Here is an 11878-nt window from a genome sequence, read left to right on the forward strand (position 1 = left end):
TTGGTAGAAGCAAACAGAGCTGGGTAGATTACTTACAAATTGTAGTCCGTTACTTATTCCACATTACATGACAAAAATTGTAACGTTAACCTAGTTATAACGTAATCCGTTACATTACACATTTTAGGTAATATAATCAGACTACTTTTTGATTACTTTTAGATTATTTTTGACCTAACTTATCACATCGATTTAAATGGGAAAATATTATAGCCTACCATATCAATATAAACATAAAAAAGTAAGAAAATATGTTCCATTCGTTGCAATTAACAATATAAAGTGCATTACGTCAAGGTTTCCCAAACTGAGCTTTGTAAGGAGCTGCAGAGGGTTTGTAAGTTTAATAAAAGGCTAATTAAATTATAAATAATGTAAAATTAAAAGAAGTCATTTTAAAATTGTAACATCAAACAAAATAAAACACTTAGGCCTACAAAAAAATTGAAATAGGCTATTTTGTGTAGCCTACCTGTATGTCACGCATTAACCAACACAACAGATCTGTGAACATGCAAATATGATTCTTAATTATGAAAATATTTATTTTAAAATTTCAGGGGTACTTCAAGTAAATATATTAGGCGAAAGAGGTTCAGATAACAAAAAGTTTGCCAATGCCTGCATTACATGTAAATAAGAAATAACATGAATTTGTGCATTTTAATGTGTTTGAAAGACAAAAGCCCCCCAAAGGACATAGTAACACATGGTTAAATAACCTACTGAGTGATAATTCAAATAAAAAGTATCGTGTTCATCAGAAGTTGATGCAATGTTGAAACACTTCTTAAACAGGATTTTCGGAAATCCAGTGGCAAATGCTGTGCAGACACCTGACTAGTGACTGGTCTTTGTGTGAATGTCCACAAAACTGGAAGACTTTCTGAGTTTAGCAAGATGAAAAAGAGGAATTAAGAAGAATCAATCAATAAATTTTTTTTTTTGCTATTGTGTGAATAATATGTAATGAAGTAGTCAATAAAAAAATAACTGTAGTCTGATTACGAGTATTTTAAAATGTAATAACCTAATTACAAGTAATTAATTTTTGGAATCTGATTACATAATCCAAATTACATGTAATCAGTTACTACCCAGCTTTGAAAGCAACAACCTTGAAATCAGCCCAAAAGTTTCTGAATGCAAGACAAGGCAAGGCAATCTACAAATGTTTTTGTGCGAAAACAAGTACTGCGTAGGCAGGTTTTTTTCAACTGGTTCCGAGGTAACGTTAGAATTCACAAATCTCTATACAAACATACCGAGGGTAAGATAACATTTAAGTGGGGGTTAACAGTCAAGATAAAAGAAAACTTTCCTCTTCGTAAAATCTGCATTAAGCACGCATATTGTTTAAGCGCAATTAAACAAAGACACCGTATCACATAACACTAATATTCAATATTATTCACGCTCTCTCTCATACTTTATATACAAAAAATCTTTTCACTCATTTTCATGGAGGAAAAAATAAATGCTAGGTGATAAATGCTAGGTGTTCAGACTAGTGGTCGACCGATATATCGATATAAACATAAATCTTTGAATGGCTAATGAAAATTTAATTTCGCAAACTTAGTCGAATCCAGTTGTGAGATCTTGTGAAGTGTGCATGATCGCGTGTTCTCTGCGTGACTTTCGGTCCGTGCAAATTGAATGCTTTAAACATTAAATTCGTTATTTCAAATTATGCTGCGCTTTATGCATTTGCCCACTGTCATATTCATGTTTTCACTGTGTGCTGTATGTAAAATGAGTGTTACCTTGGCTTTATTTGAAAAAAAAATAAATAAAATGATTCCCAAATGGCACACAAACTTCTCAGAATACTGAGTGCTCTGTTGGTTACAGACTAGTTTACTTCCTTTCTAATGATATTTTTATTAAATATTTGTTTGTGGAAAATACTTTGCCATCTAAAGTGTTTATTTTACAAATGTATTTATTAATCCATTTTCAAATAAATTTTTTTTTTTTTAATATTAAAATAATTACAATTATATCGGCTTTATATCAGCCACCCTGCTTTCCAAGATATCGGCATCGGCTGTCAAAAAAACAATTTCCGTCGACCACTAGTTAAGACACTCTTAAAGAACAGAGATGTCACAGTAATGCATAGAACAAAACTTAGGGAGACCCATCAAAACAGTCCGGACTTCTCCAAAAGGAATTTTATGAGCCACATTAAATGGGTTAACACTTGTGAAATATAAACTTTATTTGCATTTAAACCGATTTAATGAAGTCAAAAAAGTAAGCCACATCTGAATTGCAGTCCACAGATTACGAGTTCTGAGATTTAGCTGCACAGACTGTGACATTAACGGTATACATTCTTGACATTTGGATTTCTTACAGTTGACTATTCAATCCCAAACATACAGTACATCCCACCTTCTAGCAGGTTACAGGACACTGACAATTACAAAAATAACATGAACTGCTGAAATACTGGAATTCATCACTGATACCATTCTGAAACCCATTAATCATGCATTGCAAATCAGGTCAAGCTGTTCAAGATTTCAGTAAATTGACTTCTCAGGTGCATCTCTAAATAGAATGCCATACACACATTTCTATGTAATTTTAAAGAAACCATGGATGGGTAGTCAACAAATCTCCATATAAATTTGAGGGTTGAAATCTGCTCAGACTCTCATTTAAGCAACAAGGCTGCCAAATTAAGGCCACACTCCATGGACATGACAACACCACAGGGGTGAGGAGAGGCCAAATTGCAAAGGATGAAAAAGGTCATGTTCTGAGTAAAGTCTTTTCAGAGAATGGCACGGATTTGACATAAAAACTGAAAAGTATGGGGACGAACTTAAAATTGCAGGTAACAAAAAAAGTAAAATCATGGGGGGGGAGCGCCTAATAATTTAAGCAAAACAAAAGATGGTTTAGCTCTTATTTTACACTCTGTCTCCACTTCCAGAGCTCCTCGATTACCTTGGGAGAAAAAACAAAACAGAAGTACAGGTAAGACCTTCATTCATGACGGTTCCTAATATGTTCCTTATGCTAGCATCTATTAGTTTATTATAATTAATTCAAGCATACAATGCCTTGAATACACCTCTTTGATAATTAACATGCTTTTACTTTCATTTATTTTAAACATCTGGCGGCCAAAAAACCTGGGTGTCCCAATATCATAATGAATATCATTAAAACATTATTTCTTAGACAAAAAGCAATGAAGCAGTTATCTTAATTTCATAAATATTTGAAAAACTACTGCATGTCAAATCTAAATTTGCAGTGTTTGATAAACAAAAAACTTTGTCTTAGATGTTCTCAGGGATTAAAGTTCTGTCGCTACGACAGAGTTCTGTCAGTTCATAAAGACAGTCACTTGCTTCATTCCTGAATGATTCAGCCGTTCCAACAAATCAATTGAATGAATGATTCAGTGATAAAATCAATGACTTGCCGCCACCTGCTGGCGGATGTAGTTTCATTTTTAGCGTATAATTTCAGTTATTTGAATCATATTTCTGTATTCAAAATTTTATATTTAAAACATTAATCTCCACATGAATTTATGAATTTAATTGCACTCATGCCACCTCTGAGCCTCATTAAACGTCTGAAAATGTACCTACAAGCCACTTTTGTGTTCTTCTGTGCCAGCTCTGTAGTACAAATTAATTTATTAATACTAATTTCATATGATTGGTAACTTATGTTTTATTTTACATATTGTTTTAAATAGAAATTTTCAGAAGATTATAAACATAAATTTTTGCATTTGACAGATGAAAATGATGCCATTACAAAGGTAAAAAGAAAATACTCCTGTAAGTCACTTTAAAGAGTCAAATCTTCTTTAAGGAGAAAAAAAAACTGCTCTTAAACTGGGTGTGTGTGTGTGACAGGTATGGCTGAGGAATGGGGTTTGGGCGAAGAAAAATTCAGTCAAATTTTTTTTTTTTTGCTTTAACCCCTGCAATATAATAAGTAGAATGTAAATCCGCCAGAAGGTGGCTGCAAGTCACTGAATCATTCATTTAATTGATTCGTTCGAACGGCTGAATCATTCAGTAATGAAACAAGTGACTGTCTTTATGAACTGAAGGAAATCCGTCGTAGCGATGGAACTTTAATCCCGGTGTTCTTTTTTTCTCACTGACAAATATCAATATCAAAACACAGCATGACATGACAAGAAAAATGCATATACCTTTGCGTCTGTGACTTTTAAGCCATGCTTTACGAAGTTCTCAAACTTTGGCTGTAATTTCGGCAATGCTACACCCTGAAAAAACAAACAAAAAAACGTGAGTGCTATTTTCTGGTATGATTTTTTTTTCCTTTTCAATAATATCATGCACAAATCAAACTTTTCCCATTGTATCCCAAAGCATAGAAGGATGATAGTTCCTTGTGACTTCATATGCAGAAGGGATGCAAAGGAAAACATACCTTTTCTACACTCGCCATAATTTTGGCTTTGATCTCTGGGACAGTGAAAACCCGTGGTGTCTGTGGCGTTTTGGGCGACTGTGTTTTCTTGTCATCCTTTTTGTTCTTTTCAGGAGTCTTGTTCTGTTGTTTAGCAGGCGTATTGGGCTTGGGTCCTTTTCCGTTCTGTGCAGGGGTCTGTGGTTTGGATGGTGCCTTCTTTTCCTGACAGAACAATTAGGAAAATAAGCATTTCTGACCACAGTTTTAAACATTCTACAAGACGTAGTGCCTGATTAACTCATTTCACCTTTACAGGAGACTCTTCTTCACTTTCCTCCTCCTCATCATCATCATCTTCATCCTCCTCCTCCTCATCATCTCTGGAAGGTAAAATTATATTACATTTCCTTATTTTTGAAATACTATTTCTAAAATACTAAGTACCTATGACTTTACATAGATGGCAAAGACAACACATACTCATCGTCCTCATCGTCCTCCTCCTCCTCCTCTTCATCCAACTTCATTTTTTTCTACGAGAGAACGTTGGTTAGAAAATGAGCCACAAAATTACACATACATATCAATGAAAGGACCCTAATTACCGTATTGGCCCGGATATAAGACGACCCTAATTATAAGACGACCCCCCTTTTTCCAGATGTACCTTTTGGAAAAAGGCTTTTTAAGCACCAAATCTTGTTTTTTCTCAGTAAAACACATTTTGTCTTCAATTATTTTCATATTGCATATTTTTCCTATTTTAATTTTTGTTTTGAAAGTATGGTAAAAACTTGGAAATATTACCAACAATCACATTTAAAAAATATACACTTTTTGATATACCATCAAAAAAAACAAAACAGGTAGCCCATCTGAATTAGGACATTTAGGCTATCCATCTAATAGTAGCCTACCAAAATCTTATTAACAGTAGAAGTAGAGTTGGTCCCATCAGGCTAACGTGACAGTCACGACTCATGCAGCTGTAAGGTTTTCTTTCTCTTTTGTTTTCACTCGCGATCTTTACAACACGCATTACATTAAGTACTTAATGGCACACTCGTTTTATGCGTATTTGGCGGCACCTATTGTAGTGGCTGTATTATTGACATGCCAAAGTCTAGACCCTGAAGATAAGACGACCGCATTTTTTCAGATGTATTTCCAAGAAAAAAAACATCGTCTTATATTCGGGACAATACGGTACTTCCAGAACTTACTGAAGGCTTCTGAGTCACCGATGCTGGCCTCTTCTTAGCTGTTGTCAATGTCTCCTCTTCTTCCTCCTCCTCCTCCTCTTCTTCATCAAAGGACTGGTCTCCTCCCATGACTGAAAGAAAAGTACCAATAAGAAACTTCCTGAAAACTCCCAAAGCAGTTTTCCATGCGTTTATCTGAGACGATCCCAAATAATCATACACTTCCTCAAGTATTATGAAGTACTCACTGACGAGATGCTGTCCACTAATGTGAACTGGACCGGAACCAGAGCGTAGGCGGAACACAACAGGTGGAGTGATCTCAAACCCACCCAAACACACCTGCGATACAAACACATCTTTAGTTAACAAGAGCAATTCAAGGAGAGCAACTCAAGTGTACCCAAAAGATGTGTGAAATGACATTGCTCTATGGATGGACATTCTTCTTACGCTGGGGAGAGTGGAAGGCCTGAGTGTGGCCAGAACTGCTTTGACCTTCTGACCCTCTGAATCTTGCCCTTCGATCTCCACAATGTTCAGTTCGTCTTTTGTTGTGGGATCAACACAGGCCTGCAACAATGAACAAATAAGCAAATGCCTTATATATGAAATTTAAATGTTAATAAAAATTGGAAGACCATTTAAAAAAGGCCACGTACCATTCTGACTGATAACTGATGATCATAATCATCATCATCCTCTGGATTAAAAGTGACTTCCTTGCCTGCCTTGAGCTCACAACCTATAAAAACAAACAAAACAAGTTTATTTAAAAAGTTCATTAAAAAGCATTAAGATCCCTCCTGTGATGGAAAGTGTAACTAAATTCTGCAAACCAGTATTCTCCAGCTATTCTCTCTTCAAACCAATTAAGTGATTCATTTACATTGGCACGTGGTCCCTACAGATCTTGGTTTAATAAATGAGTCGGTGAAACGCTCGGTCTGATTCAATCCGATTCGTGAAGGAATCATTCCATCCGGTTTCGTGATCCAATCCATTGAAAAAATCTGGCTCCAAAGAACGAGGGAATCATATTTAAAACCGCGTTGCTGCAACAAAACTAACACAATGCAGTCAATGGTTTCATGTGGAAGCAAGGAACTACACGTGGCAAGGTTTGTGAGACGCTCTACATTCATGTTGATATTTTAATTTACTGCTAAAGACCTGACAATGCCGACAAAATGTTTAAACCAGAATTGCGTTTCCATTGTAATAACGGTTTCAAACGCCATAATTATGATATTATGATAATAGGTATCATTTGAACAAAAGACCTGGGTGTGTCTGTTAGGAAAACGAAACTAAGAAAAAAAAAACCAGTACTTAATTAGCATCCATTTAACTTATCACATATAACGAAGAAAATACATTTAAGTTGCACGCTATTGTCTCATCTAACACGTGTAGCACAGTGACGCCATTTTGGAGCGCCAGGACCAGTGCACGTGTTTAGAGAGCGCGTGCAGGGAGACACGAGCTGTGGAGGTTTCGTTTCTTTGCTTCAATACATTCAATTTAGAAGTTTATTATGAATTTATCTATAAAGGCTAGAACAAACATAAACGGGTCTCAAGTTAATTGTTGACTATGTAACTTAGTGCTAACCGATTAGCTAGTGCGAATTCATGCTCTAACTAACACGTGTTGTTTAAGGTCACTCCACATCGAGTAACATCGATATTACAATGTATTTATACCAGTTAACACATCAACATGTGCTGCTAAGCAATTTAAGTCTGACAATATAACGGGGTAGTTGGCTGGCAACTAACTTACACTACGCCATGCTCAGTTTGCGTAACTTACTAGTGCCACGTTTACGTACTATACGTGTGATCTAATAGACTATAAAACAAGAACGGATCAAGATAAGTGTTTAACGCATTACATACCGTACAGGAAGGTTTGGGGACCCATTTGTTCGAGATCCATCTCTGTAAGCTATGTGTGTGTCTGTAGACTGAACTGCGCCGTGCGCTCGAGTGCAGGATGGACACACTAACCCACATTGAGTATATCACGCCCATTACTGGGACGGTCTTCCTGCTCAGCCAATGAATCAGCTCCACAGACAGTTTGGGACCGGTGTTCTGTCGATTTGTGCTACCCTGTCAGATTTTGCTACCTCCCGTTAAAACAGTGGGTAGTACAATTCGACAACGAAAAATGCTACCTGTAAAATTATGGTTTATTAACGTCTACACCAACCCCAACCCTAAACCTACCCTTACAGTAATGCAGATACAGTAATTGTGTTATATTCGCGTTGTAGATAGAAGGGATACAGCTACAGGAAACCAACAATAAATACTTTTTTATACCTATTAGATTGTGTTTTATTAAAGTTTACACCTACCCCAACCCTAAACCTACCCTTACAGTAATGCAGAAACATTAAATATTGTTGTTCAGCATGAGAAAAAGGACGCAATATTGATGTGCGAATGCGCAGTAAAACCTGGTAGGGCAATCTGATGGGTAGGATAATATGTCAGGACACCTGATTGATATGTAGCCTACTGTAGAGCATGACATTTATCTGGATAAGTGTGTCTTGGAAAGATTTAAATGAAATGTATTACACTCGCGAACTGTGTGCATTGGAAAAAGAAATGCACTGTTAAAATGATTTTTCGAAGTAAAACAAAAGATTATTGGAGTACATTTCACAAGAACATATTTTAGCCTCTTCCAAATTTCACGTCGAATTCTATTTTCTACGTTTAATATGCTAATTTCAGTTTCCTTGTAGTTAGTTGTGAAATTTACTGGCAATTCCTGAGTGAAAGTAAATCCTACACTTTTACACAGTGGTGGTCAAAATTATTAGAACACTATTTTCACCAACTAAACTAAACCTACCCTTACAGTAATGCAGAAACATTAAATATTGTTGTTCAGCATGAGAAAAAGGACGCAATATTGATGTGCGAATGCGCAGTAAAACCTGGTAGGGCAATCTGATGGGTAGGATAATATGTCAGGACACCTGATTGATATGTAGCCTACTGTAGAGCATGACATTTATCTGGATAAGTGTGTCTTGGAAAGATTTAAATGAAATGTATTACACTCGCGAACTGTGTGCATTGGAAAAAGAAATGCACTGTTAAAATGATTTTTCGAAGTAAAACAAAAGATTATTGGAGTACATTTCACAAGAACATATTTTAGCCTCTTCCAAATTTCACGTCGAATTCTATTTTCTACGTTTAATATGCTAATTTCAGTTTCCTTGTAGTTAGTTGTGAAATTTACTGGCAATTCCTGAGTGAAAGTAAATCCTACACTTTTACACAGTGGTGGTCAAAATTATTAGAACACTATTTTCACCAACTAAAAAAATGGTTTAAAGTCAGTTATTTCTATCTTTTGTTGTAATGTGCCAGTAGGAAATATCAGTTTACATTTCCAAACATTAATTTTGCTATTAATTGTAATAATCCAGTGATATTTTTGTTTGCACAAGGAGTCTGACAACAGCCAGTGCTCCACACAGAGATCTGATCTGATCATCATCCAGTCTGTCTGGAATGACATGAAGAAACAGAACAAACTGAGACAGACTAAATCCAGAAGAACTGTGCCAACGTCTCCAAGATGCTTCAAGAGACCTACCTGCAAAGCTACCTGAAAAACTATGCGCAAATGCACCGAGGGCAAAAGCTGTTTTAAACGCAAAGGATGGTCACTCCAAATGTTGATTTAATTTAGTTAATAGAAATGTATTGATAAAGAAAATCCATTTATGACATTATACTTGACAGCATCCTCATTTTACAGCATTTTTACACAAGTGCCTAAAACTTTTAACAGTACTGTAGCTTTGCAGGTAGGTTTTTTTAAGCATCTCGGAGACGTTGCCACAGTTCTTCTGGATTTAGTCTGTCTCCGTTTCTTCTGTTTCTTCATGTCATTCCAGACAGACTGGATGATGATCAGATCAGATCTCTGTGGAGCAATGACTTTTGTCAGACAAAAATCTCACTGGATTATTACAATTAATGGCAAAATTAATGTTTGGAAATGTAAACTGATATTTTCTACTGACAAACTACAGCAAAAGATGGACATAACTGACTTAAAACCATTTTTTTAGCTGGTGAAAATACTAGTGTTCTAATAATTTTGGCCACCACTGTGTGTGTATATGTATGTATAATAACATACATATAATATATACAATATTATAATGTAAATAATACATACAATATACATAATATATTTATTATGATGTGACAATTTGATGCGTGTATTACCAAGTAACAGGTGAATACAAAATACTGTAGTTTAATTAGGAAGCATTTTAAAATAAATAAATAAAGAGCTGATTTATGTTGCTTCACTTACTTACATACATTATTACATACTAGTGAGTCAGGTTATTCTTTGCTGTCTTGACGCATCCATTTTTTTTTTCTTTCATAATCCACTAGTTGAGAACCACTGATCTATTCTGTTGTTTGTATAGCAAAGCAAGCAGTGAAATATTTTAATAAAACGGTTACATAATTAACTAAGCATAATGAATTTGAGATGTCATTATCCAGGTTTTAGATAATAATAATAATACACAATAAAGTGATGCCATTCATTCTCTACTGGCACCTAGGTAAAAATAATAATAACCCAACAGAATGAAGCTAAGTCTTTGGCGTATAAACAGTAAAATAAGAAAACACAGCTGAATGCTCTTCCACAAATGTTTTTAATCTGTTTTAACTGAGATTTGAATTGCACAGAATACTTCATTTTCACAGTTTGTATCTGCCTCATTGGACATTTCTTCATGTGGCACCATACTTGCAAGTATATACATAGCTTATATGTCCTACGACTGACCCTGACCCATAAATAATAATTATTTTTCTTTATTTCATGTGATTTATCTGGATTTTTTTCCCTCTTACAAATATTATCTTGTCCTTCTTGAAACTATGCAGAGGTATCTGGGGACAGAAGGGTATCCAGGGACTAGATTGTCATTTGTTGGGTTTGAATACAGTTGCGATTTTGTAGTTTATTTAATACTCCTCACTTACTTCCATACTTAGACACACACACTTAACTTCTGTCCCACCTTATTCACTATGATCTGGTGGGCAAAAATGGCTTGGTAAGTAATGAGACAGATAGACATACATTAAGTGGGTAGACTTGAAACAGCAATTACTAACAAACAACGCTGACAACACAAGACCGAATCAACATCAAATTAAGTATCCTCTAAACCCCATGTCATAGATAAATAAATCACAAAATTAGATATTTTGAAGGCCAGCATTATTTTCAAGCAACTCATAGGGAACACATCTGCTGGTTTTTCTCATGCAAGCGCTTCTGGCAAAGAAAGCAAGCAAAGGAGGCTGTAGTTCCTCCTGGATGCAGTTCCAGTACACCAAATGTAGAGTCCTGAGCTCTAGGGTCAAGCAAATGAAAAACGTTTGAGAGTGGTTTTCTTTTTTTCGTAGGGAAGAAGGATGTTGATCATCACCACCTGCTAGTCAGGAAATGCACAGTGCATTTCAAACATATGTAGTCTTCCGTGGCTGGATCAAAGTGGATTCTGGGCTGGCAATTTCCCAAAACACCAGCGAGAAACAACACTGAATATGTTACAAGGTTTGAATAGAGAGAGAAAAACAAAGCCCACAGACTCTCATTCCTCTCATGCCATCATATTCCCCCAGAACTCAGTTCAGTGAAATATAGCAAATATATATTTAAATGTAAAATCCCTTTTGCGTTCTGTTTCCCACTCTCTGTTTTGTTCTTTTCTTCTTCTGGTGGAGCTTCTCTACATCACATTTTCAAAGAGCTGCATGGATCTCATCATGTTTTCATCCTGGTGAAAAAAAAAGAAACTTTTAGATGTAATTTTCAGTTTGACCACACAGAGGCAGTAGAGTCTTTTTGGTCAAACTTGATCTTGACTTTTTTTTTAAATTTTATTAAAGGGGTCATATGATGTTGCTAAAAAACACATTATTTTGTGTATTTGGTGTAATGAAATGTGTTTATGCAGTTTAATGTTCAAAAAACATTATTTTCCACATACTGTACATTATTGTTTCTCCTCTATGCCCCGCCTCGAAAAACGCGTCGATTTTTACAAAGCTCATCGGTCTGAAAAGCGAGGTGTGCTCTGATTGGCCAGCTATCCAGTGTGTTGTGATTGGCCGAATACCTCAAGCGTGTGACGGAAATGTTACGTCCCTTACCATATTGTGATGCCTGCGGCAACCACA

At 35.7% G+C, this 11878-nt stretch overlaps 2 protein-coding genes across 4 annotated transcripts in view; both read right to left on the minus strand.

The window, feature by feature from the left end:
- Positions 1–2206: 2206 nt before the first annotated feature.
- Positions 2207–7628, minus strand: npm1a (nucleophosmin 1a). The gene is made up of 10 exons (XM_016528490.1): positions 7523–7628; positions 6284–6366; positions 6075–6194; positions 5870–5963; positions 5643–5752; positions 4900–4952; positions 4727–4799; positions 4438–4641; positions 4196–4270; positions 2207–2961 (listed from the first exon to the last, which is right to left on the minus strand). Exons 1-10 carry the CDS (start codon positions 7560–7562, stop codon positions 2920–2922), a joined length of 894 nt encoding a protein of 297 aa, XP_016383976.1. The 5' UTR covers positions 7563–7628; the 3' UTR covers positions 2207–2919.
- A 3767-nt stretch (positions 7629–11395) lies between these two features.
- The window catches only part of kcnip1b (Kv channel interacting protein 1 b), a 42501-nt gene continuing 42018 nt past the window's right edge, over positions 11396–11878 (minus strand). For all 3 annotated transcript variants that reach the window (XM_016528491.1, XM_016528493.1, XM_016528492.1), the window contains exon 8: positions 11396–11475. In XM_016528491.1, the coding sequence (XP_016383977.1) occupies positions 11428–11475 (48 nt within the window). In that variant the 3' untranslated portion in view covers positions 11396–11427. The remainder of the gene's footprint in view (positions 11476–11878) is intronic.

Source organism: Sinocyclocheilus rhinocerous, unplaced genomic scaffold, assembly GCF_001515625.1.
Source record: "Sinocyclocheilus rhinocerous isolate Xijiao unplaced genomic scaffold, SAMN03320098_v1.1 scaffold603, whole genome shotgun sequence".
Lineage (NCBI taxonomy): Eukaryota > Metazoa > Chordata > Actinopteri > Cypriniformes > Cyprinidae > Sinocyclocheilus > Sinocyclocheilus rhinocerous.